The sequence below is a fragment of the Corvus moneduloides genome, chromosome 22, assembly GCF_009650955.1.
Source record: "Corvus moneduloides isolate bCorMon1 chromosome 22, bCorMon1.pri, whole genome shotgun sequence".
In the NCBI taxonomy this organism is placed as follows: domain Eukaryota; kingdom Metazoa; phylum Chordata; class Aves; order Passeriformes; family Corvidae; genus Corvus; species Corvus moneduloides.
The window spans coordinates 7,454,624-7,480,557 of NC_045497.1; the positions used below are offsets into that span (position 1 = coordinate 7,454,624).

Here is a 25,934-nt window from a genome sequence, read left to right on the forward strand (position 1 = left end):
ATTATTATTGTTATTATTAACTTTTGCTCACATGGGAGTCCCTGTTCTTCTGCAGCGAGAGTATGAGAGACTCAGGAGCTGGGAAGACATGCGAAAGCTGATTGTTCAGTGTAGATTTCAGCAACTCTTTACAAAGGAGCAGATCAGGTCAAGCAACATAAAATGAAAATAATCGAAGTGGCAATCAGCTTATCCATAATAAAATTAATTCTTCACTATTTCATAGGAGCTGTATGGTGAAATTTTAACTGTTTTTGCTTGAGCACTGTTCTGTGCCTTAATGTTTCTTTCTCCTCTTGGCTGCTGGTCCCAACTCTGCGCCTGCCGTGCAGTAAACGACCTCGTGTGGGTGTGTCCATAGCTCAGCTCATCTCAGGTTTCCAGCGCCACTCAGAGGGTCCTAAAAAGTGCTCGGATTTTTCCATTCAAGAGCCCCTGCCTTCCTGGATGTGTACCAGCTCTTCTGTTAAGGAAACAGGAGAGGATGAAGCCTGTGGGGTGTGTTTGAGTGGGATGAGGCTTTCCTCAGGTGGAGGGTTTTTTAACCCTGGAAGCAACAATAACAGTCAAAGCTTCACTGCCCCAATCCCTTCAATTAGGAGGAGATTCCTAAAGGATTTTTCTTTTTCAGGACGCCTTTTTCTGTGATAACAGGGAATTTTTTTTTCTAGTAAATAGCAGAAAGTAACTCCCTGCTGTCTGTGGGATCATGCATGGATTGTTTTGCGATTTGCCATGGTACATATCAGCCAGTGTTTAGACGTGTTGGCTTTTCCTTAGGTGCCATGGCAGCACCTCACCTCACCTGTGACGGTTTCTGTGACCCCACCCGTGACAGAGGTGGTCCTTAAAGTAGTGCCACGTGGGCTTTTCCCCTCTGCCCTACAAGCCACAATGTGCTTCCTGCTGCCACGGGGCTCTGTCACTGCAAGGTGTAGATCAAGATTACATTTACCCACCTGGCTGAGCACCCACTTGTGCTTGGAAAACAGCCTTCTCTGTCCTTCCTCTGTGCACAGATCCTCACTTGGCCTCCCAAAAGCTTTTTGATTTCTTATTTTTACAGAAGGCCTTGTATGGGGTCACCATGGTGGTTCAGGAGCGTCTCTGGGCACGTTGGGTGTGAGTCAACCCAAATGGAAGTGTCCACTTAAACAGCAAGAGGAAAAAGCCTTTTTATGCAACCAAGGCCAGGTACTTCAGGCTATGGCAAGTGTGATTAAATGAATTGGAATTCAAGATCTGGAGCTCCTTCTGGGGATTTCCAGTTGGGTTTCCCCTTCAAGACCGCCGTTGGTTATATCAGAATAGGGGAAAGATTAATAACCCGTGGGATGAAAGGGAAGAAAGTGTGTTACGTAAAAGTGAGGATGGCTGATGAAATAGCTGACCCTGCAAAATGCTTTCTCTTGGCTCTGTGCCCTTAAATATGGAGGAACACATCACAGGATGTGGATACAATCACTTGGTTATATTTAAAATATGGAGAGGCAGCATGCTTAATATTCCACTTAACTGGAGAAGCAACTTCTCAAGCAAACTCTGATCCATGACCCTAAGAAACCTCACACAAATCCACAGGTAGTGCGTGCGGTTTATAAAAATTCGGACCTTTACTTAAGTAAATCTTGAAATCACGTGCATTTACTGTAAGTGAATTGTCAATCCATTTAGTGAACGTGTGTGAGAAGTTGTGAACAGCTCAGCTTAGCACACGTTAATTAATGGGGATGGTCTCTGAAGAGCTCCATGGGTTAGCTGGGCTTGGATGCTTTGGAATTTTACAGCATCTCTTTTTCCTTAAGGAGAACTCAGTTATCTCTGCAGTTTTGCAAACTCCTTGTCTATGAGTCCTTAAAAATTCCTTTTTTAAGTAAACAGACTCAGCCAAAGGGACACAGACTTAACCAAAGTGCTTTAGATTAAATGTGAATTTGCCTGGCTTTGAGGGAGCTAGGTTTTTGGGGTTTTTTTTACATTCTCATCATTTGTTGCTAAAAAACTGATGATTTTGGGGGATTGGAGTGTTCAGGGATGCAGGTCTGGCTGTGCCTGTACTCAGCACCAATTGCAGGAAACATCAGCTGATGTTACATAACAGGTACAGACTTGCACATCCATCCAAGGATATGGTTAGTGAAACTTCTGCTGGCAGAATTGGGGCAAAAATGCTGCAGGTATTCGTGATAAGCCCCTATTTTATTTTTTTAAAGGAGTATTGGGTTCTAATCATAGGTGGAAAAGTTGTAAATCCATCCCTTTTATTTGATATAATGCAAATATCCAGGTAGGACTTTGTCCAAACTTGGATGCAAACCTTAGAAATGCTCCTGAGTTGCTGTTCCTGTACAATATTTAAGGACTATATTTCAGCACTGTCTGGGGAAATGAAAAGTTACTTTACTGGTAGCAGCAGCATAACTGCACGGGAAATGGGGGGGGTGTTGTGCTGCTGTCTGATCCAGAGAAGCTTTTCCTCCCTTGGAAAATCAGGGCTGTGTTTGTGCTGCCCAGGTGAGTGCTGACCTCGGATACTCCTGGCTTACATTAAAGCCACTCGGTTGCATAAGTGGCTCTTACACCTCTCAGTTCTTGTGCCATCAAATGACACCATTTGCCCAGGAGAATCTTAGTGCGTCGTAACCTTGGCGTTTGCTGGGAAAATAGAGGAGCACGAAAAGTGAGATGACTCAGGAGAAATGGGAAGGGCGGGATACTTTTCATCTTAAAGCATTATGGAAGATTATGAAATAAGAGCTCTTTATGCAGATAGGAATGTGATAACTGTTGGAAAAGCCACATGTGGTACTTCAGGCATCCAGGAAAACTGTATTCAGTTAAATCTGCTTAAAAATCTACATTGCTCTGTATTTTTTGCTGTGCAGCATGAGGATGCTTTTAATTGTTCCTGAATTTAAGAGGCTTTAGTATCTCCAGTAAAACGGGCATAAAACTTCCACCTCCAGCATGGAGGTTCCCAGTGATGGCGTAAATATCTGTGTGCCTGACCCCTCTAGTGATGGATATGGTTCCTTGCTACACTGAGGACAAATGCCCCAAAATGCTTCCTGGTGATCTTTGTCCCTGTTCCTGTGGCTCTGTGAGGGAACTCCTGGTGTGATCTCCCCTGTCCTGGGAGCTTTCCCAAGAGCTGCACCCCGTGGTAGTGCTGGTGAGCTGCTCCTTGGGATCCTGGACCTCAAAGCTGCCTCCCACCTCGAGGGACCCCCTCAGCTAAGGAAGGCATGGGCTTGGGATCCCAGATAACACCATCACTTCATCAGCTTAGAGCAGAGTGCAGCCAGTTGCACAAGCTGCTGCTGAATTACTCTTTCTCAAGCTGTGCCAGAAAACTTCCTGCGCTGAAGTAGCACGAGCTGGAAGCTCCTTCCTTAACAAGCAGTTTGTCCTCCAATACCATCATTGCTTCCTCTGAGGACCTTCATACGAAATTATCACAAAAAAGAGGAAGCTGGCTGAGTAGCAGCCACATATCTGTGGTATTATGGGATGTTTTAAAAAGTCTTGTTCCTTGGTCACTTATGTAGGTAGATTATATATGGACTTACGTTGGACTTGAGCTTGGGAGCAGCCACAGGTTTGATGCTGTGGATGTACAGCAGCTTCCGGGCATAATTCTCGCATGGAAGAAGGCTAAATGACAATTATCTCCTGGTTTCATTGTACAGGGATGAGGGAGGACTGCAGCCTTCTGTCTCTAGTTCCATTAGGCTAAAACCTTAATGAATTTTTGCTAAAGAACTTTATAGTTAAACGCAAATGGTCACCTCCTCCCTCCCCTCCCTTCTGCTTTGAAGTCCTCAGATGGCTGGAGGGAACTGCCTGCATGGAGACATGTGTCCTGTAGCTCCTTGTGCCAGGTGGGAATGCCCCATATCTTGAATTGCGAGACTTCATGCCTGGAGTTCAATAGTAGATTCCTTGATTTTACTTTTTTCCGGTGTTGACTGTTATTTTTTCTTGTTATGTCCATTAAAAAGATTCCCTGGGTGTAAATTAGTGCTCAATGCTCCACTTAGTGTCACTTCCTATAAATGCTGTTCCACACTAAGGGGTAGGGGATAATTCATGAGCTCCAGGCTGGACTCTGTTCGTGGTCTCTCCTCGCTCCCTGTTCTCAGTGCTGGTGATCTCCTTTCCCACAGCACTTAATCCTTAAGCCAAAAAAAGGAATAATTTAAAGCCCCTCGCCTGGTAGATGACGTGAAATTGCAGCCTGACCCCTGCATAAACTTGTCTTCCCTTGGAATTCTGCCTTCCAAACACCCTCCTGCATTACGGTCACCACTTGGGTCATACTGCACATGGTGTTTGGTCAGGGGGCTGTGAAGGGACAGATCCCAAAGGGACAGATCCCAGACACCCATTGCAGCTCAGCTTGTGACCGTAGCAGTTGGGTGTTGTTTTTAAACGATACTGGGAGCATTCGTAGGGGTGGAGCTGCAGGATTTGGACCCATCCCATAGAACAGGATGGGATCGTGCGCTGCTGGACACAGCTCTGGGTGGAAGGGTGCCCTTCCCAAAGTGTCTTTCCAAGGAAGGCAAGAGCTGACACATTCAAGGTGGTATGTAAAACATCTCCTGAAAGCTTCAGTGTGCTAATGAACTAATGGCACTGAAATGAATTGCTAATTAAAGAATTAGAAGCCTTCAAATCAGGTAGTAGCATAGAGAATAATCTCAGTGTTGAAGGGAAGCAGAGGGAAATCTGTTCTCAGATAAAGTGTTGCTTTTCCCACATACTTCCTTATTTTTTCTTTAGTAAATACATGACAAGTTTTGTGTCCTGTCCTGGGGGGCCCATATTGGCGTGAGGCTCAAGTGGTCCTTGTGGTGTCTGTGTTGGTTCTTGCTCATTTGCTCTGCACCACTTCTCTTCACCTACACAGACTCCATCCCTCAGGAATGAGCTGCATCCTACCAAGATTCACCTCCCTGCCATCTCACATGAAGGACTAAAATAATCTTGGAGAATCACAGGGCTCCTTGTGACTCCAGCTGGTGTGAACACGCCCATTGCTTTACTTCCTTCCTCATAGCTTGAGAATCCACTGTGGCCCCTCGGGGCCGTTCTCCTGGCTCCAGCACGACTGTCGTGGAGGTGGGGAAACATGAGGAAGCAGGGAAAGAGGGAAGAGCATGGTGTGTAGGAAGAGCCTGGTGCGTAGCCATACCCAGTCCCTCCGCTGGAATGCAAAAGAGGCAAAGCCACAGAGCAGGATGGGGAGTTCTGCCCCAGCTGAGACAGGCACGGGCCTCTGGTTCACAGTGTGGATTTTGGGATGTTCTGGGGGTGCTTTCATGGATGTGGTTTCATGTTGGGATGAGAGATGTCCCTCTGAGCTGCAGTGGGAAGAGTGGATCTGCCTTTGCTGACTGGGCTGTCTTTACCCTGGTCTCAGAAGTGATGATCATGTGAGCCTTTGGTGATTTAAATCAGCTCACGGAATCCACGGAAAACTTCACCCAGCCAGGAAAAAAAAATAGTTTTCTCTTGAATCACCAGGCTGAGCTGGTTCACCAAGGAATCTTGTGATCCTTAGTCCATTCTGAGGAACATTATTCCTTGCTGAGGGAGGTGGCAGAAGCTGTGGGTGCCAATGTTGGGTGCCTGGTTTGGTTTGGGATCCCATGAAAGCTGACCCCAGTGCCTGTGGCAGGGGCTAGGGAAGCACTGTGCCCTCAGGGAACCATGCCTTTGTTTTCTTCCCTTTTCCCAGGGGCACTGGGGCTACCCCATGACCTGGAATTATTCCCCCTTGCCCCTGTAATTAACAGGGCTCCAGAAGGTTTCTAAGGGACACTCCATGGAGGTGGGGGGTGCAAGGGGAAGATCATCTTTTAGATCTATTTGCAGCACCTTTGAAGTCTGTGTTTCTTTCCCTACCTGGCCACCCAGGCATGGATTGATGGAGGAATTGCAGGATGGAGGGGTTTTTCCCAGCTTTTTCTGGTTCTGATCCAGGATTGCCCCTTGTGTTTTGAAGGCATGAGATGTGCAATGTAAGAGCCATGTAAAATAGTAACAGCCAGTGACTTAAGTCACTTGCACGATAAATTATTATTGTTGTTGTTATTATTATAATTAGTATTATTTATTTACTTTCATTTTACTTGAATAGACAGATGAGATTTTTTTTGTGTTGGAAGGGCGGCAGCAAGGTGAGGTGTTGGTGTAGAGGTAGGCAGTCTGCTGGCTGACACTAAGGGATTTTATTTTTGTCAGGGCCACAAAAATAAGTATTTGGGTGGCAGGGGAGCTTCAGAGCTTTGTCTCATTTCAGGGAATAGCAGGGGTGTAATAGCTGCATAAAAATCTTCTAATTAAAAGAAGCAGCTGAGCTATTTAGGCTTGTGAACTGCCACTAAAATGCTAATTATTTCGGAATGTGAGGATGTCTGGAAAAGCTTCTTCATCAGGAATCATGAAGGTTTCTTGTGTTTGAATGAAGTTCTTGGGTTATATAGAAGCCAAACATGGTTGGGCGGGAGGGGCCTTAAATCTCATCCAGTCCCACCCCCTGCCAGCGAACAAGGGACAGGATGAGAGGAAGTGGCTTCAAGTTGAGCCAGGGGAGGTTCAGGTTCGATATTGGGAAAATCTCTTCACTGAAAGGGTGGTCAGGCACTGGCACAGGCTGCTCTGGGCAGTGGTGGAGTCCCCAGTCCTGGAAGTGTTCAAAAAACGTTTGGATGTGGCACCTGGGGACATGGTTAGTGGTGAACACGGCAGTGCCAGGTTAGTGGTTGGACCTCGTCATCTTGGAGGACTCTTCCAACCTTAATGATTCCATGATTCTGATGTTTAGGATCACCAGGTTATGTTCAGATCTGCCTCAGCAGCGCTCTGGGGTTACTGCATCCCTGCAGTCCTATGCAGGGATGTGCTTAGGCAGTCTACACCAGGAGCATTTTATGGGGCAGCCTTCCCCCAGGTGACAGCTTAATCCTCCACCTCCTCTCCATCCATGCCTGCAGGATCCTGCCCTTTGGATTACACCTTCCTGACAGTAATTTTCCTCTGATGCCACCTGACGACTTGTAGGTGCCATCGGTGCTTACCCTTGCCCTCAGGAGCCTTGAGAGCAGAGGCTTGTCTGTTCTCTCTTTTCTGCTAGGAGCTGCCCAGGGATAGCTCTGAGAGCATCCAGCTGCTGCAGATGCTTTCTTTCCCAATTAACTCGTCCCCTGATAGGAACTTAGGGCTGGATTTGGAGTTTTAAAAGCAAAAATGAAAGGTCTGGGAGGAGGGACTGAGTGATGGGAAGTTGTGTAGTAAGGAGGGAACAGCTTAAAAGCTGATTTCATCAGGAGCTGTAGTGATGGGATGAGGAGTTACGGGTTCAAACTGAAAGAGGAGAAATTTAGGTTAGATAAATAGAAGAAATTCCTCCCTGTGAGGGTGGTGTGGCCCTGGCACAGGTTGCCCAGAGAAGCTGTGGCTGCCCCATCCCTGGAAGTGTCCAAGGCCAGGTTGGATGGGGCTTGGAGCAACCTGGGATAGTGGAAGGTGTCCCTGCCCGTGGCATGGAGTGGGACTGGATGATCTTTAAGGTCCCTTCCAACCCAAACCATTCTATGATTTCCTTTCCCATCCTTGTCCTGCTGCTTTGGAAGCCTCAATGGTTTCTTGACCCACAGACTTCCCAGACATCTGGAAGTGGGTTCTCCAAGAACAGTCACCGCAGTTGTGGTAGCAGGGTGACAAATACCTTCCCTAGGGTATGTTGGATGTGATTTATTCCCACGCTTGGCTGGTGCCTGGGAGCGTGTAGGTCTCCTGAAACAACAACAGGGAGAGGCAGGTTTTCTTTCCCTGCTTTTATATACCTGTGAATCACCTGTAAATGTGCATTTACATGTTGTAGGATCCTTACAAACACACTCTGAGTACTCTGGCCCTGTGTTTTGATCACTTGGTACTTGTTTTAAGAAATAAGGAAATGATGTCTTGGTGTAGACCTTAAGATGACAAACAAAAAACCAGGTTTGCCTTTAATATGTGGATGTAAAGAGCAGCAGCACCAAAATCCTTCATTCCCACACCTTGGCTCTCTCCTTGGGCAGAAAGCTGAGAGCAGCACAGCTCCAGCAGAGATCTGGAGTCATTTAATGGAATTTTAGGAGACATAGCCCTTTATCACATGGCATGAGCCCAGCTTCCAGGCATTGCCCTGCCTGGGAGTTTTGGGCTCTGTTTTTGGGGCCAAGCTGTTCTGAGCTGGCTGGGTGTGCGTGCTGCTGGCGTAACACAGCTCTGCTTCCAATTCTTTGGGTGCATTTTGGAGTACAGGCCTCATCTGGAATATCTCCGTGGGTTGTTGGCCCACCAAAGTCCTCCCTAACTTAGAGTCGATTCTCCAGAAGTCAGCTGGAGTCTCCAGGGCTCACCTTGTTAAGCCTTTTTTCCCCACCTCAATATTTTGGGCTGTTTATAAGGTGCCTGGCCTGGAGTTCTGGCTATAGATCCGTGAGGAATCACTCGGAGCAGGAGGGACTGTTGGAAGACAAATGGGGCTGCTCCAGGTTCCTGAGCATTGCCTGTTTCCTGCAGCCTAATGGGAGTTTCAATTAACATGGGCAAGTACAATCATAAATAACCCTCCTAAAATTAAGTGGAATTTTAGGGCTACATCGGTACTTTCCCCATGATGCCGTTGCCTCTCCGTGGCAATGCCATGATTTCCAGCTGAAGGGAGCTGATGAGATGTATTGACTTTTTCATCTCTTAGAAGAGTCCATATATTTTGAGAATAAAATGTGAATTGAAAAAATTTGGAAGTGGCCGGTGTTTTATGGAGGGAAGAGGACAAGTCAGCTGGTGAGAAGTTGTCCGTAGCTGAGCAAGAGATGCTCTCCTGGCACACTGTTCACCTTGTTACTTGAGCTGGCACAGGCACGACCCAGAGAGCCTCTGTGGCTTTTTTTTAGTAATTACTAATATTTCACAGCTTGGTTCAAACCTGGATTTAACCTTATTCAGGCTGTGCTGTGAAAACCCACTTCTGGGAGTGTTAAAAATACACCTCAAAGTTCACAGTTACAGAAATATTCCGTGCATCGCCTCCAGACCCGTCCCCCACCCACCAACACCCCGCTTCAAGGAAAATCCCAGCAGGATTAGCAGGGTTTAGACACAGTTTCTTCCACCCCAAACAACCTTTCCAGGTCTCAGCTGAAAACAGCCAGTTTGCCTCCATGCTGAGGTTGCACTGGAGGGAGACAGAGATGAACTAACAAAATCAGGTTGCCCTTAGAAACCCATTTGTATTGGGCAGAAGGATTGATTTGGGGTTTGTGGCGTTTGCTGGGGTCCAGGTCTTGCCAGCCCCCGGAGCCGCGCCGGGAGGAGCCGTGCGGGGTGAGGCCAGGTCTGGGGTGATTTATTGTGGGTGAGCTGTCTCAGTGCTGGTTAATTCAGAGATGCAAAACTGAGCCTGGAAGTAATGAGCTCTGGCTAATTAGGTGCTTGTCTGCAGGTGGAACTATTGCAGCTGGTGCTCCCAATATTGCTGGTCTGTATTTGGAAGCATCATGGAATCAGTGGGATGCTGGGAATACAGATCATTTGCAACAAAGGGGTTTTTTTCTGTTATCTTCCCCCTAGCCCCCAGCTTTCCTCTGGCATTCCCGTTTGGCTTGACTGTGAGATTATCATATGTGGACCAAAGTCGGAAGGGAAAGGATGAGGGGAAAGGGGCTTTTTCTACAGACAGATACTGACAGGACAAAGAGGAATGGCCTCCCACTGCCAGAGGGCAGGGATTGATGGGATATTGGGCAGAAACTCTTCCCTGTGAGGGTGGGGAGGCCCTGGCACAGGGTGCCCAGAGCAGCTGTAGCTGCCCCTGGATCCCTGGAAGTGTCCAAGGCCAGGCTGGATGGGGCTTGGAGCATCCTGGGATAGTGGAAGGTGTCCCTGCCCATGGCACAGGGTGGGACTGGATGGGCTTTGAGGACCCTCAGAACCCAAATCAGTCTGGGATCCTGGGATATTTTGTGGAATGGAGATTTAAGAGGATGTGAGTTGGAGGATTCGGAGACGTGCTCGGGTACAAACAGGACGTGTGCTGTGGCTGTGGCTGCTGCAGTGGCTGCTCGGGCAGAAGGGCTGGGGATGTGCCAGGTGGGCTCTTCGGCCGCGCTGTCGAACGTGCCAACGCCCGCATCCGCAGATTCCCAAAACATGTCGGGACTCCCGAAGGGAGAGGAGCTGGAATCTGAATAGCAGCAGGATGCTGGGGGAAGGAGAGGGACAGCACGCTGTTCAGTGAGCATTTGAAGGTCACATTTTCCTTTCAAGCTGCAATTTTCGGCCCTGGAAAGCTTGTCTTCTGACAGGCATTGAGGTTCATTGGGATTTGTGTGCCCCTTTTCTTTGGGAAACTCTCCCTGTTCCCATTCAGCTCCGTGCAAGCACAGCTCAGGGGACATTGTGTGGCAGACAGCAGGGAAAGGCAGTGTTTGGGATTATTTGGAAGCTGATGCTGAGATTAATGATACATAATTAGGTAAAAAGCTCAAGATGTATTTCGAGGCAAATTTTGTTAGGAAGAGAGTGCTCATTTAGAGCATGGCATAAGCTGGGATAAGCAGGGAAAGCCTCACTGTAACATTTGGATCCAGACAGAGCTTGGGGAGGATGGTTTAATGAGGAGCAGTTAATGCAGAGGGATGGACAGGATGATAACTTCCAGTTATCATCTCAGAGTTCATCTGGGGAGCAAAGAACAGGTCCTGCAGTCGGGGATTTTGAACGAGGCAATAAAGGAGTGGTGAAACATCAACAATATTTATGTAGGTGCATTTCTAGTACAAAAGGAGAAGATAAATACCTTATTTAAGGTTTTGTTCCAAGTATAAAATAGCCCATAAACAAGAACTTAAAAGAGAACTCAGTGATGCAGTTTAATACACAAAATACATGAAGGATTAAAGAGGTTGTTTGTAGAAACACTTCATTGATCCACTTTCAATTTATATGTCTGATAAATGGCTGTTGGGCTGTGAACATTGACTACACATGTGGCACTAAGGAGCTTTATACTGGGCCATAAAATGTTGAAACAAGCTTATTAATGTCTTTTGCCATCGGATCCTTCTGGGGATAAGTTGTTTGGAAAGTGGTGGACCCTGGAGGTTTGCTTCTCTTCACAGGAATGATGTACTGCTCTTTTAGAAATCTCAGTACTTTTAAACCATGAACCCCATTTTTGCCACTTCGCAAACACTTTTTATTGTGTTCCTCTGTTTTTAAAACATTTGACTTGCCAGAAACAGTCCTTAGATCAGAATTAAGTATTGGTGTAAAGCTGCCGTGGGCTTTTAAGGAATTCCTCACCTGCAGCTCTTAATACATTCCTGAGTGCTCATGCCAGCAAAAAGTTGTATTTTATTTTTCCCTGGTATAATAACAATAAACACCGAGCACTGAAACACCAGTGCTCCATTGGGGCTTGACCTGTGGTATAGTCAGGGCTCGGAATTGTGCTTTGTTTTGACATCCCATCACGTTGTGCAAGAGCAGTTGCATCCAGCTGACAAAACGGAAGTAAAAGCACTCTTTTCATACAGAGGCCACCTCATTCCTTTGAGACTCAGCCAAAAGGGCTGATGCCCTTGTCAGGAATCCACCAGCAAAAAAAACCCGTGAACAGACAAGAAACCCCACCCAAACACACCCTGAAAAGAAACATGATCTCTGCAAGGATGGGAGATGGCATATGTCATTGGATGGAGGAAGGGAAAGGGTTAGAGAGGGTCAGCATTTTATTAGGTGGGGTCTTTAAATGTTTTCCAAGGTCCTTGAATTATGTTGGTCTTGATTTTTGTAATATTAATTGTCTGTCATCTGTTATGAGCAAGAGCGGCTCAGCTGTGAAGGGTCAGGGTGCTCGAGTCCTGTAGGAGCTGAAAACGTGTAGGTGACAGGGAATGGGGGAAATCAGTGTGGGCCTCTGTAATTAGGGGCTGGATTCTGCAGATACACAGGAGGATTGAATTATGGTCACCCCGGCAACATCAGTCCTGCCTTTCTCTAAGTTCGGAGTTACTTGCTTTGTAACCTGACTTTTATTTTTCCTTGGAAGAAGTCAGTTTGGTTGTCATATTTCAGCATGGAGAGATGACAACACTGTTTTGATCTTATATATTTTAATTTTTCCCATGTGATGTGTCACTTGGTGGAGTTTGCTTTGGGATTTTGTTATTGTTTTGTTTTTTAAAGGCTGTAGTTTGCTTTGCCAGCATTCCTTCCTCGGGCTTCTGAAATGTGATCTGTCGAAAGAGGAATCGGTTTTGAAGGGAAAATTGATTGCTGAAGTAGTTGCTAAGTAAAGGGGTTCGTGGTGCTGTATTTGGGAGTAGCAAGATGAAAGCTGAGGGGAAACAAGCTGCAAAATTACCTGCTGAGGAGTTTGTGCTGTGATTTAATTCTCCTTCTGATAGGGAGCACTGATGCTTTCTGAGCTCCTCATTCATTGCCGTGCAGCTTTCCAACCACTCCATGCTGTGGGGGACTTCATCTTTTTCCCTTATCCTTTCCTTTATAAGCTTGGCTTGATTATTATCCCCTATCAACTTGCTAAGAAGAGCATGATGCTGCCTCCTATCCCTTTTCTGCTGCACGCACAGCACAAAAATCGGGGAAGCAGCGAGATTTCAGTGGCATTGAAGTGTTTGGGTACCAAACCCCACCGAGACCTCGGTAAGTCCCCTCTTGTGCTGCCTCTTTAAGAGCTCAAGCTCTGCCTGCGCGGGGATGGGCAGGAAGAGCTCAGGAGCCAGCCTGGCGTGGCACGGATGGGATGTGGCTGTGATGGGATGTGGCTGTGATGGGATGTGGCTGTGATGGGATGTGGCCGTGGGCTTTGCTGATGGATGCCGGGACAGGACGCGGCTCACAGCCAGAGCTCTCTGGGATCTCACTGCCAGAGCTCTCTGGGATCTCACTGCCAGAGCTCTCCGGGATCTCACTGCCAGAGCTCTCTGGGATCTCACTGCCAGAGCTCTCTGGGATCTCACTGCCAGAGCTGTCCAGGATCTCACTGCCAGCACTGCCAGCTCTCCGGGATCTCACTGCCAGAGCTCTCCAGGATCTCACTGACAGGTCTGTGGGATCTCACTGACAGCTTTCTGGGATCTCACTGACAGCTCTCTAGGATCTCACTGCCAGAGCTCTCTGGGTTCTCACTGCTGGAGCTCCCTGGATCTCGCTGCTGGAGCTCTCTAGAGCTCACTGCCAGGTAGGACCGAGCACGCAGAACAAAAGGCTTCGCCCCACGAGTGGAGGACAGTGGAGCTGGGAAGGATGGGGTGATGCCGGGGAAGTTCCAGGTGCTATGACTGGCAGAGCTTTTCCCTTTGAACCTTTTCAGAGCTGTCCGGTTTCCCAGCTGGCTCAATGAAGTGTTTCTGCTGTTGGGATGTTCACCTCCTGCATTTTAATTGCATGGTGAATAGAGAAGAGGCTGCAGAGGAGAAACACGCTCCTGTAAAGCTCCCTGCCGTCACATCCCTGCATGCTTGGAGGGGTTTTATAGATTCCTTGCTCCAAAAAGCTGAAAGAAATGCTCAAATTTGATGTGGTTTCTTGCCCTTCTGTAATCTTGCTTGACGGTTTTTCCTTGGCTTTTTTAATGCACAGTTTTGGTACAAGCAGGGACACGTGTGGGGATTATATAACCCTGGGGAAGCCGGTGGGAGACTGGCTCCGTTTCTGGGCAGGGATGAAAATCAGGAGTTCTGGAATGGTTTGGTGTGAGGTGTTTGCATAGGCGCCCGTGAGTACCGCGGGTGTTCTTACTCCTGGGAAACAGCACTTCCTCGGAGCTGTGAGCTGGAAGGGGAGGAGAGGCCAGCGATGCTTGGGGTAAAATGGTTGCTAGTTGCTGAAATGAGCTTAGGTGAGAAGCACCATTCGAGGGAAAATGAATCCATTTTGGGAGAAAATGAAATAATGTTCTTTCTTTCTGCCTCCAATCTCGGTGGAGCAGAGAAACCTGTACAAATTCCTGCTGAAGGGCTGATTTTGGTGTGTGTTCCCAGGTCATTCATGGCTGTAACAGCACACAGAAATCTCGTAGAATTGCAGTTTTGTAGTATGATTGGAACAAGCAGAGAAGTGTGATATAAGGAGGAGATTTCTGCAAGGAATTCCTGCTGTCATTTTGCTCAGCATTTGGCAGTGTCACTGATTGCTCCAGCAGCTCCAGGCTGGATTTTTTTTTCTTAATCGCTTTACAGAGCAGTCACATATTCCCCTCTCCTCAGAGTGTGGCTGTGGCTCTCTACTTAACAGAGATCCTCCTCTTTTTAGGGAGATTTTTGGTTTCCAGAAAAATTCTGTTTGGTTTCCAGCTGGCATTCCTTCTCCCACTGGGTCTATAATAGCTCCCGAAATTCCCCAGCTTGTAATCACTGCTGCAGCCAGATGGGGACTAGGTGGAACTCCCACTGCATCTGTGCCTGCCTTTATGAATCTGCCAGAAGTGTCTCACTTAGGTGAGATTTTGAATATATATTTCATGAGTTAATGAGCCCTGAACAGCGATGAGGAGAATCCAGCGCTGGTACTGCCAGGGTTGCCATCCTTCTCCTGGATCCTGGCATGATGCTGATGGAGCAGGGAGAGCTCTAAGGAGTCGTTCAGCCTGACATGAGCAAAGCAGAGGCTGCAGTTCCACTTTACCACCTTGATGGTACTTTAAGAGGTTCTCCTTGGATTCAAGAGGGTCTCTTTGTTCCTGCTCTTCTGCTTCATTGCTCTCCTCGTCTTTTCTCCCTGTGGAAGGAGCTCTGAAAACTGTGTGAGGTTTGGATTATCTTTGCTTTTCCCCCCTTCCCTCTCCCTTCCCGCCCTCCTGGATCATTTCAGAGCATAGTTGCACTAGTCGGTGATGAGGGTGGCAAGGATATAGGGGAGGAGGAGGGGGGAGGAAGAGGGAGGGCACAGGATGTTCCTGGATTGATCTCAGCATGGCAGGGTAGTAACACTAAACAGCTGTCTGAGTTACTCAGTGCATCCTGGCGTTCCTGGCTGTGGTGAATCCAGTGCTGCAGTGGGGCTGGGCTGGCTGGACTTCAACTTCTGCACTTGCCTGGGTGTGCTGAGGAACCTGAGGGCAGCGATCCCAAGGCTTGTGCTGCATTTGGGGATGTGCAGCCCCGGTGGCACCAAAATCTCTGTGTGAGAGCAGATGAGTGAGTGCCCTGGGGTGGTGTGGGTGTGGATGGGATGGGATGATGCTGCTGGATGAGGTTCTGCTTCCCACCTGCCTGCCCTGACCCGTTCATCTCCCTTGGTGGAGTATCCGTGCTGTCACTTAACCCATTCCTAGGAAAAGAGCCTCATTAGCACAAGTCATGATGAATTTTGCTGTCACCCTGGCTTGCTCCTCCCACAGTTACAGCAGCTGTTACCCCAGGACAGGCTCCTGTGGCAGGGCGAGGGAAGGTGGTGGTTTCCACTGGGGAGCAGGAACGAGCTCCAAGTGGCTTGCTGGGAGCCAGAAGCCTTTCCACTTGCTCAGCTCCTCTCAGGGAAGCAGGAACCTTTCCACTTGCCCAGCTTCTTGCAGAGAGTCAGTCTATGGATGCCACAAGTTGGATGCTGGAAATAATCAATTTCTCCAACCTTTATTTCATTAAGGCTTACTAGAATTTAAGGCATTTTGTTCCTATCAGTGTTGTGGCCAGGTAAAGTCCTTTGGAAAAAAGGATTTTAAAAAGGTTTCTTTTGGATCTGATGAGAATCATCCCTTCCTAGGAGAGATCTTAAACAGTGACTCCAAACTCTGCAAATCCGTCAGAACTGCTCCTTCCTTCAGGCAGCTCTTCCTGGGTGCAAAAAGAGCGGTTGCTCTGCTCAAAGGAGATTATTTCCTCCTGACTTATATAAGTTCTAAAATAAGAAAATAAATCCCAACCTTGTCAAGGATGAAACTGTTTTTCCAAACTCAGGAATGATCCCTTTTGAAGCAGCGATTGCTTCAATGAATTGTCAGGAGTGCCTGGAGATGGGAAATCTCGGCTGTGACACAAGGGGGGCAGCTCCGTCCCGGGCCTCGGGCTGTCATCCCTGTCATAGGGATGTTCTGGGGGAGAGGGAATGGTGCTACAGCAGGAAATTGGAGTTTTCATTCCATCTTCCAGTGTGTTTTTAATCCTTCTCTCCCAGATTTTGGCTTTTTTGTTGTTATTTTCCAAAACTCGGGGGTGAGTGCAAGATCCTTGGGGTGAAGGCTGGGAGTGGCTCTGTTGAAGTTTGTGATAAATCTTGCTGTTGTTTGGCTGAGTCAGGGTTTTAAATCCTGTCTGTTTGTTAAAAACCTCTCTGTTTATCGAACGACACCACTCGGGCCTGAGCTGGCAGATGTGCGAAGTGCAGATGAGCTTTAGACCCTGCAAACAAATTCCTGCCCTCGTTAAAAAAAAGGCAAAAAGAGACACAGGGTGAATGGGCACCAGCCTGGGCATCAGCGGGGCCGGATCCTGTTCCTGGTCTCCTGTCCTGGAGCTGGCCGTGGGCTGTCCCCTGTCACCTGCCAGGGTGACAGGCCAGGACCTCCCTGCAAAGGTGATGCTAAGGTCAGGGCTGGGCTCTTCCCAGTGTAATCCCATCAAGCAGCTTTTTATTGTGTCTGCTGCTCAAACATTGAATATATAACAAAACTTAGACGTTTTAGAGCAATTTCTGAGCCTGTTTGGTGAGCAGGGGCTTTTTAGTGATGAGTTCAGAGCCAGAGTAGAGCGAGATTGTAAATTTAATTCTGTCTCTGTGTTTCTGATGCTGTAAATTTGCCTCACCACTGCTGGAGGAGGAGCTGATCCAGCTGGGATGTGCTGTGAGCAGTCGGCAGGGGCAGAGCAGGTTGTGTCTGAATAGTCCTTACTTCAGCCTTAACATTTGGTGCATTTTAAGGGGAATAGTTGGGATTGTGGAGCTTGGGGGGGCTGTCGAGTTGTGTCAGCATTGGCAGGGTCTGTCCTGTCACTGATGTTGGTCCCTGCAAAGCTTTGGGCAGCAGCATTTATTTGGAGATCAAACTTGGGGTGCAAAGAGTCTCTTGAAATTTCAACTCAAACTAATCTGGGCTCAGAATTTAACTCAGCAATGTGTTTTTCCTTGTTAGAACAAAACCAAGAAGTGTTTTCGTGACTTTATTTTCTTTTTGAGTTATCCCACTGTGTTAACATGTGAGGTCTGTCTTTCCATGTGTGCAAGAGCCTCAGTCAATCCAGCTGTTCTCATGTCCCATGACATTTTGATGTGTAAAATGTAAACAGCAGGAAGGTGAAATCTGATTGTGGCATTTAGGAAAATTTTTCAGCATTTAGGAAAATTTCCATGGGCGTTGGGTATTGCCTAGGTCTGTGTGAGGCTGCACGGTGTTACCCAAGTCAGGCTTTTTTATTCTTTTGGATCCCTGCATCCCCCTGTTTCATTCCACAGGTAAACCAGATTCTGTTGTGGGGTATTTTTGTGCATAGTTTTTTCCCCTTCCCACCCTCCCCCTGATTTCCACAATACCTTTACAATTAAGAAAACTCTTGCAATTTGCCTTCAAGTCACCCTGCAGCAGCTCCTCAAAACCTCCCATCCCTCTGATAGCCCTTTCTTTTGGTGGGTGGATGAGGAAAGGAGTCACTGGGTGAAGAGAGGCAAACAAGGCAACAATTCCAGCAGGATTCCTGCGTGGTTAGCAAAACAGGAGCTGCCATTGTCCGGCGGTGCCCTGCTGATCCGCAGGGTTTGTCCCGCTGAATGCCGAGGCCTTGTGGCTTCTGGGATTTTTCCCTTACTCTTTCAAATAAAAGCAGAGGTGGGGGATGCTCCTGACAGGCCCAAGGTTTTGTGGATTATTCAGCGACGAGCTTGCGTTGGTTCCCTCGCTGCGTGTGCGAGAACAGCTGCCTTTGGAGCCACGGGAGATCCCGAGGGGTCGGAGGGTCCCGGGGGTGCCCCTGGGTGTGCCCCTGAACACAGCCCTGCCTTCCACGCTGCTTTCCTTGACTTGCTGTGTTGCAGAATCCCCCGAGGTCCTGTCCAGCAGCCCCTCGAGGATCGGATCTTCACTCCGACCGTCTCGGCTGTGTACAGCACTGTGAGTATCTGCCGGGCTGGGACCGCGCGCGGAGACCAGGTGGGTGTGCAAAAACCCCATGTAGTTAGAAACTCTGCAGTCACAAATGATGCAGTGGGGAAAATGCCTCTTCTTTCTGCCTCGTGAAAGAAATGGTGCTCAAAAAGACCCTTCTGGTTGCATGTGAGTAGGAAAAGAAGGGGGGACCTTCTGGCTCTCCACAACTCTCTGACAGGAGGATGCAGCCAGGGGGAAGTCAGGCTCTGCTCCCAGGAAACAAGGGACAGGACAAGGGGACACAGCCTCAAGTTGTGCCAAGGGAGGTTCACGTTGGATATTGGAAAAATCTCTTCATTGAAAGGGTGGTCAGACATTGGCACAGGCTGCCCAGGGCAGTGGTGGAGTCGCATCCCTGGAACTGTTCAAAAGATGGTGTGGATGTGGCACCTGGGGACAGGGCTTGGGTGGGCATTGGGATTTTGGTCAAACATTGGACTTGATCTTGGAGGTCTTTTCCACCCTTAATAATTCTATGATTTTATGAAGAACCTTTTTTGTTTCATGGGAGCAGGAAGAGAAGAAATCTTTGGAGGACTTGTGGGTCCATTGCTATTTTTAAGTGTTTCTAGTTTTATTTAGCATATTGAGAGTGGGTTTTCCTAACAGTATCACTGCAATGACAGTGTTTTGGCCATATTTTCACTCTGGTGACTCCATCTCCTTCCTTTTCCCTGCCTCGCAAAGATTGATTTTTTTGTGTATTAGGGGCTTCACATTTCTGATACCTTCTTATCAGAAAAATAATCAAGAAAGATTTGTTTTCACATGAAACATTCTACTGCACAGAGGAAGAAATGTTTGGTAGTAGATTGAATATTTGGGATAGGTGCCCTTGGCTCGCTGTGCTTGATGTTTGCTAATGTATAATATTGATTATTGTAGAAATTTGGCTTAGAAACAGCCATGTTTATTTGTGAACACAATAGTCTTTTCCTTTTATTCATTTCTTTTTTTCCAATGGCAATAGCTGGAAGCCTAGGGTTATTTATAAGCTTTGCTAAATCAGCACAGCCCTGGGAAAGTCATATTTTGCTTTTCTGGTTGGGATAGTGCAAATATTTTTGATGCCAAAAAACCCTGCTTTTAAGCTGCTCTTTTAATTATTTGGAAAACAGGAGGAAAAGCTGTAGATGGGATAAATTCAGTATATTTTATGCAGGAACATAAGCTGCTTATAGAAAAACATAAGCTGCTGTGCAAGGTTTTCTCCTTCTCTGTTAGCAGGAGTGACTGGGGATGGGGTTCTCGGCCCTGGCTCCCTGGGGGCTGGAGCACCTCTTGCCCAGAGCAGCCGTGGCTGCCCCTGGATCCCTGGAAGTGCCCAAGGCCAGGCTGGGCAGGGCTTGGAGCAACCTGGGACAGTGGAAGGTGTCCCTGCCCATGGCAGGGGTGGAATGGGATGAGGATGATTAAAGTTCCTCCCAATCCAAACCATTCCATGATGATTCAGTGATGATGCTGGTATTTAGCCTTTCCCTTTTTTGGGTTGTAGAGGAGTTTTGTGATCCCTCCTCTGCTGCGGCTGTCAGGGGTGCTAAGCTGAGCTTTGGGCAGGATTAAGGGTAAAAGTGCTGCCCATTGGGCCTGGAAATGCAGCAGCTCAGGTGGCTGTAGTGGCAGAAGGACTCGGGTGTGGCCATGGGTGGTCTGGTGGCCAGGGAGCCATGGATTCCCATCCAGGTGAGTTGGAATGGTTGGATGCAGCTCTGACAAGGGTTGAAGATTCTGAGGTTTGTGGCGTTGACTGCAGTGAATCAACAAACCCGAGCTGCAGGCTTTGTGCTCCTGCTGTTCTCAAGAAATGGTATATAAATGTTTGTGTGAAAAAGGCAAAACCAAAGGAACAAATCCGGAAGAAATCCTTCCCTGAGGGTGGGGAGGCCCTGGCACAGGGTTCCCAGAGCAGCTGTGGCTGCCCCGTCCCTGGGAGTCCCCAAGGCCAGGTTGGACAGGGCTTGGAGCAACCTGGAATAGTGGGAGGTGTTCCTGCCCATGGAACAAGGTGAGCTTTAAGGGCCCTTCCAGCCCAAACCATTCTGTGAAAATAAATGTACAAACACTTATAATAAATAATTCAGTTTATATTATCTTTCATATACCCCGTACAACACTTAAAAAACACTTTAAAAATATCTGAATTCCTTTAAAAGAAGGTTATTTTTTTCAATTCTTTCCTCCCAAGTTATAGTGCAGATGCCTGTGGGGAAAATATGACTGTAAAAATTTAAATTAATGTAAAATAGAAAAGTAACTGTGAAGAATGACCCAAAATAGCTTTTCAGTGTGGAAAAATATCACTCCTTGCTATGTTACAGGAATAGAAGACAGGGCTGGGAGTATCTCAGTTCCAGGATTTGAGAATGCACAAGTTTGAGAGAAAATTTCATGTTTTGGGGAAAGGAGAGAAATTTCTCAGCTGGGTTCCTTTCAGGCTTCCATTTGAAGCCCCAGGCGGATTTCAGATTCAGAGGGAGTCCAGAGAAAAATGAATTGGGATGGAAAAAGCACATGATGGGAGGGCCTTGACAAATTCATTCATGAAAGGTCTCAGAGGTTTCTTACACAAAGGAACAGCACCACGCGTTTAAGGCCTGGGTTTGCATTAAACAGTCATTTTTTGTTTGGTGAATTTGGTATAGTTTGTCCAGATTTTACAAAAATCCCCTGATTTAAGGTGAGGAAGAGCACTGTGAAATCACAGAATCATTAAGGTTGGGAAAGACCTCCAAGATCTTCAAGTCCAACCTCCACGTCCCTCCTCAGTACCCAGGGGCTGCTTTTTCCCTTCGGCGTTTTATTCCCTTGCACGTGCTCTGTGGGATTCCACATGGGTTATGGATCCTCATTCCCAAGGATACGTGTTTTTCAGAGCATGGCTGGTTTGGGAAGAGGTCTGGGGTCTGTAACCACCCTGTGGTGACTCTGAGCCGTGTTGTTCCTGTACATCGTGCATGGGATGGGAGGAGAAATTGTTTGAGATATGAACAACCCACAGATGAACCCCCAATTTTTAGTTATATAAAGATGAAAAATAATTCAATTACCCCTTCCATGCCTTCCCACATGCATTATCTGGACCTTGGTTGCACATTCCAGAGCTCTTTTTCTCTTCCCACAGCTACAAAAGTGGGAATGGAAAATCATGTGGCTTCCACTGTGAGCCCCAATAATAAAACTGAATCTGAGGAACAAGTTTTGCTGTAGGGCAGAGGTAGGAGGTGAGGAAGAGGCCAAGTGGGATGAAGTTTGTCTGAGAATTTGGAGATGCTCAAAATTCACGACAAGGCTTTGGTAAAACCTCTTTATCAAGGAAATCGTACTGGTATTAAACTGAAACCCACCTAAATTAATCATAAATCATATTTATTTATTTATTTATTGTGACATCTTATACTGGGTGGGTTGTTGGTTTGGGTTTTTTAATAAATAAATCCAGCAGTAGAATTATTTTAAAGCAAACTACAGTTGGAAATAATTATTTCAATGAACTAATCTTGTAATAATTTTCCCTCATCAATAATGGTGAATGCTCTATTGCAGAGCTACATTTGGACATAAAGATTTGGGGGTTGTCCTGTAAGCAGCTTCTTACAGGAATCCTCTGCACTGCAAGAAATGAGGGTCATTACTCGTGTGGCCTCTGCAAGATCCCAAACTGCAGAGTTCGGAAGGGGCATAAGAATGAAATTCTGTTTCTGTTGTAAATCATTTCAAGAGGGTTTTTTGGGTTGGAGTTTCTTTGAAAGACATAGACCTCTAATAGGAAGGGAACTGCGCAAAAGGTGACTGTAAATCCCACCTGCCACCCCTGTCCTGTGCCCAGGGGAATGGGGCAGATTGTATGGAAAATGAGATTAATGAGCAGAAGCAGATGTGCTCTTCAAATTCAGCACGAGGCACAACTCTGGAATTGGGTAAGAAGAATAATGGTGTTCATGGACATCCAGTTTTTGCACAAATAACTGGTTTTGGCAGGTTATGGTGGAGGTTTGTAACTGCCTTAGTAACATGGTGTGATTGGAAGTGCTGAAGCTTGGACCAACACTACTCTGAAATGTTTATGAAAGTTTTTTTGTAAGCTGAGGAGCAACACTGAGGCCACGAGCAACCTGGTCTAGTGGAAGGTATTCCTACCCACGGCATGGGATGAGTTAAAGGTCCCTTCCAACCCAAACCATTCCATGATTCTGTGAGTGACTTCTGGATGTGAACCAGTTAGGAGTGAGTGATAACAAGGTGTGTTTGTGAGGGGAGAAGTCGCTTGGTCAGGTGCAGCCTGGAGCAGGGTCCATGTGGCGGGGCTGGATCCAACACTCGTTGAAGCCATCGCTGTTAATTGCTGTCCCCCCATGTCCCTTCAGAGCAGGTACCAACTCCTGTCAGGGTGCCCGGCTCACACCAGCTGGGGGCAAAGAAGGTAATGGGGAAGTGAGGTGCTGAAGAACCCGCTTGTCCCAAATTTTCAAGGACTAAGGGTTGACTCCATCATTCACTCTTGGGGTGTTTGGTTGGTTTCTGTCCCGGGGCGCCCAGTGGCCCCCCTAAGTGTTTCACACCCAGCAGAGGTTCCGTGATTCGCCTTCGTGTCCTTTAAAGGGATCTTCCTGCAGTGAAGAGAATCCTGTAAAAAAGGGATTAGGGAGGATTAGCTGCTCCAGCCACCCTGTGCTTAAAGGAAGGATCTGGGTCAGGAGGCCGACGCGGTCCCTGCCTGGCTGCTGTGGAGGCTGTGGAATGTGCAAGAGGGAAGCTCAGTTCCTCATCCTGTTCCAGCCTAGAATCATGGAATGGTTTGGAAGGGTCTTAAAGCCCATCCAGAGCCACCCCTGCCATGGACAGGGACTCCTTCCACTATCTCAGGTTGCTCCAAGCCCCGTCCAGCCTGGCCTTGGACACTTCCAGGGATCCAGGGGCAGCCACAGCTTCTTAAGTACCTGAAACCAGGGACTTGGATGGGGGAAAGGGTAATCCCTAACTTGTAAAAGACGCAAACCCAAAAGATGTAAAAGATCTCAGAAAGAAAAGCAAGAATCCCAGACTGAGGTTTTATTTCGTATTTCATTACCTACTTCCTTTAAAATACAGGATTAAGGCTTCTGGAAAACTAAAATTAGCCTCTTGCTACTCAGGGAAAATAGAAAGTGATGCTCTAGCAAATTAATATGTAATTTTGTGCATCCATTTTTAGGAGAACAATTTAATCTGTAGATTTAAGGAGGATATTTACTTCCATAGTCATCTCAGACCATTTAAGAAACAGCAAACTGCACCCTGGGCTCTGTGGGGGCAGACACCCCAGGAGTGATGAGCTTAGACAGTCCCTACCTCATTGATTTGTTAAAAATTACTGAGAAAACATAAAAATTCAGCAAGTTTGTCTTCCTTTACTACCTGTTTACATTAAAATCAGTATCTTGTAATTCAGTTTATTTGTAAATACTTTGTTGTAGAAAGAGGAAGGTGTAGAAACACCAACGTTGCTGTAGCTGCTGAGAAAGGCTCTCTGTGTTTTTCCTTCTGCTGGAACAAACACCAGTCCAAGCTAGACTTGGCTAACCTTAGGAGGTCCTGGAAGATCAGTGGTAGGCTCCTATGGGATACTCTCCAAGTGTGCTGTTGCCAAACCGTCAAGCTGGTACAATTTTATAATTGTTCTGCTGCCTTTGTTAGGCTTTCAAGCCAATTTTAGTGGGTCCAGACCTGTGTCTGTCATGTGTCTGCTGCACTGCACGAGGGTATCTCATGGACAGTCATTCAAGCAGCTGCAGTTTTCCTCTCAGTTCAGCTTCCAGATTTCAGATCCAATCACAAGAGCATTCCTTGATGTCTTTTATTAACCTCCAACTTAGGTTGTTTTCCCCAAGGTGGTGCTGGAGTCGCCACCCCTGGAAGCGTTCACAAGGTGTGGGGATGTGGCACTTGGGAACATGGTTCAGGGGTGGACCTGGCAGTGCTGGGTTAATGGTTGAGCTCTATGATCTTGGAGGGCTTTCCAAGGTTAGTGTTTCTGGGATTCTATTCCATGGTTCTGTTTGCATGTTACAATTTCTGAGGAGGGGGACTGCTGGATGCTGTCCTAACCTGGAGTATTGGTGGTGCCCCTGTCCCCATTGTCAAAGCCCTGTGTGGACTTGGGTGCTGTTGGATCAGAGGATTTTGGATGGCTCCAGCATTAGCTGGAGCAGTGTTTGCACTGGTGAGAGTAGGGAGGTGAAAACTGGCAGTGGTTGAAGTCCCACTGCTATCACAAAATAACCTCTATTTTCCCCCAAGAAGTGACGTTCACAGAGAATCCTGGTGAGGAGCATGGGCACAACCTGCCTCTGGGGCTGTTGATCGGAATGATTTCCTTGTATTTTGGGTTGCCTTTGCTTCCTCCCCCGCCCTGACTGCATTTTTTGATGTCCATCATGATCCATAGTCGCTTCTAAGCACTGAGTGCTGCACAGCTGACGTGACAACTCTCTCAGGGTTGACACAGGAGTCGTGGAAGAGACTTTAATTTTCTTAGGGATGGGCTGTGGAAGGTTTTATGGAGCTCTCTGTTAGGCTGGCTCTGATTCAGCCGAGGCTGCGTGCACACACCTGCCAAGAGAGATCAGCCCAAAAAAGAGATGATTCATCCCTAGCAAAGGGAAGGATCCAGTTGGGGACAGAGGATGATCACAGGTTCTGTGACTGACCCACCCTTTCCTCTGATGAGCACTTGGGGGCTGTAAATCTTCCCACAGTGAAGGGTCCTGGCCCATTCCCAAGCCCGGAGCTGTTGCATGTTGTGATTTCTTGGGATTTCGGTGCTGGTGCAGCTGCTGTGGTGGTTTAGGAACTGTAACGACAGGCGTGGACACTCTGAGTGCAATAAAGTGACTTGGAAAAAGCATTTAAGTGGTGAACTCCGTGACTTCTGCTCTCTGGGAGCTTGGAGCTAATGCTCCATTAAAGCAGCCAGGAATTTCCTTCTGCCCTCTTTACCCTGCTAGGGACAGTCATGCACACGTTGGCCTGCACGGTGCCATGACCTGTGGGCTTCGGGTGCCTTTAGCTCAGACAGAGGAATGTTAGATGGGATATTGGGAGGAAATCCTTCCCTGTGAGGGTGCTGAGCCCCTGGCACAGGGTGCCCAGAGCCGCTGTGGCTGCCCCTGGATCCCTGGCAGTGCCCAAGGCCAGGCTGGACATTGGGGCTTGGAGCAGCCTGGGACAGTGGGAGGAGTCCCTGTCCATGTCAGGGGTGGGACTGGATGGGCTTTAAGGTCCCTTCCAACCCAAACCATTCCATGATTAAGTGGTGCTTCTCAGCAAACAAATAAATGAGAAAAGGTCAGTGAGAAGCAAATGCCAAATTTCAGTAGTGTGAGTTTTAACCCAATATGCCAAAATTTGATTGTGTTGAACTGCTGGTGGTGTCACCCAATAGTTATGTGACTCTTTTTTTCTTTGATTCTCCTTTTTTTACTATAGCCACTCTATAAAATTATTTAAAACAGTTCCATCATAGAGATAGTACAGTGGAGCAAATATTTGTGTGCCATGGAAACATTTTTCTAATGTTTTGTTTAATGTGTTTTGTTGAGTATTTTTAATAGAAGCTGAGAAAGGAGATAAACATATGCAAGAATTGCTTTGCTATTTCATTCCTTGCTTGTGGCAAGCCCTGCAGATACCACGGACTCTCTGCAGCCCTTTATTTTTCCTTTTTGGAGGGGAATATGCAAATTTCCCCCTTACTTTGTTGGTGGTAATGTGTATCCCCTTGCAAAATCCCAAT

At 47.2% G+C, this 25,934-nt stretch overlaps 1 protein-coding gene across 14 annotated transcripts in view; it reads left to right on the top strand.

Moving 5' to 3' along the window:
* Positions 1 to 25,934, top strand: part of EIF4G3 (eukaryotic translation initiation factor 4 gamma 3) — a 142,060-nt gene that overhangs the window by 23,545 nt on the left and 92,581 nt on the right. For 8 of the 14 annotated variants that reach the window (XM_032131984.1, XM_032131972.1, XM_032131973.1 and 5 more), the window contains exon 2: positions 18,052 to 18,166. In XM_032131984.1, the coding sequence (XP_031987875.1) occupies positions 18,052 to 18,166 (115 nt within the window). Of the gene's footprint in view, positions 1 to 13,256; positions 13,268 to 18,051; positions 18,167 to 25,934 lie in introns of those variants that run through there. The other 6 variants (XM_032131985.1, XM_032131977.1, XM_032131978.1 and 3 more) reach the window with 2 other exon arrangements.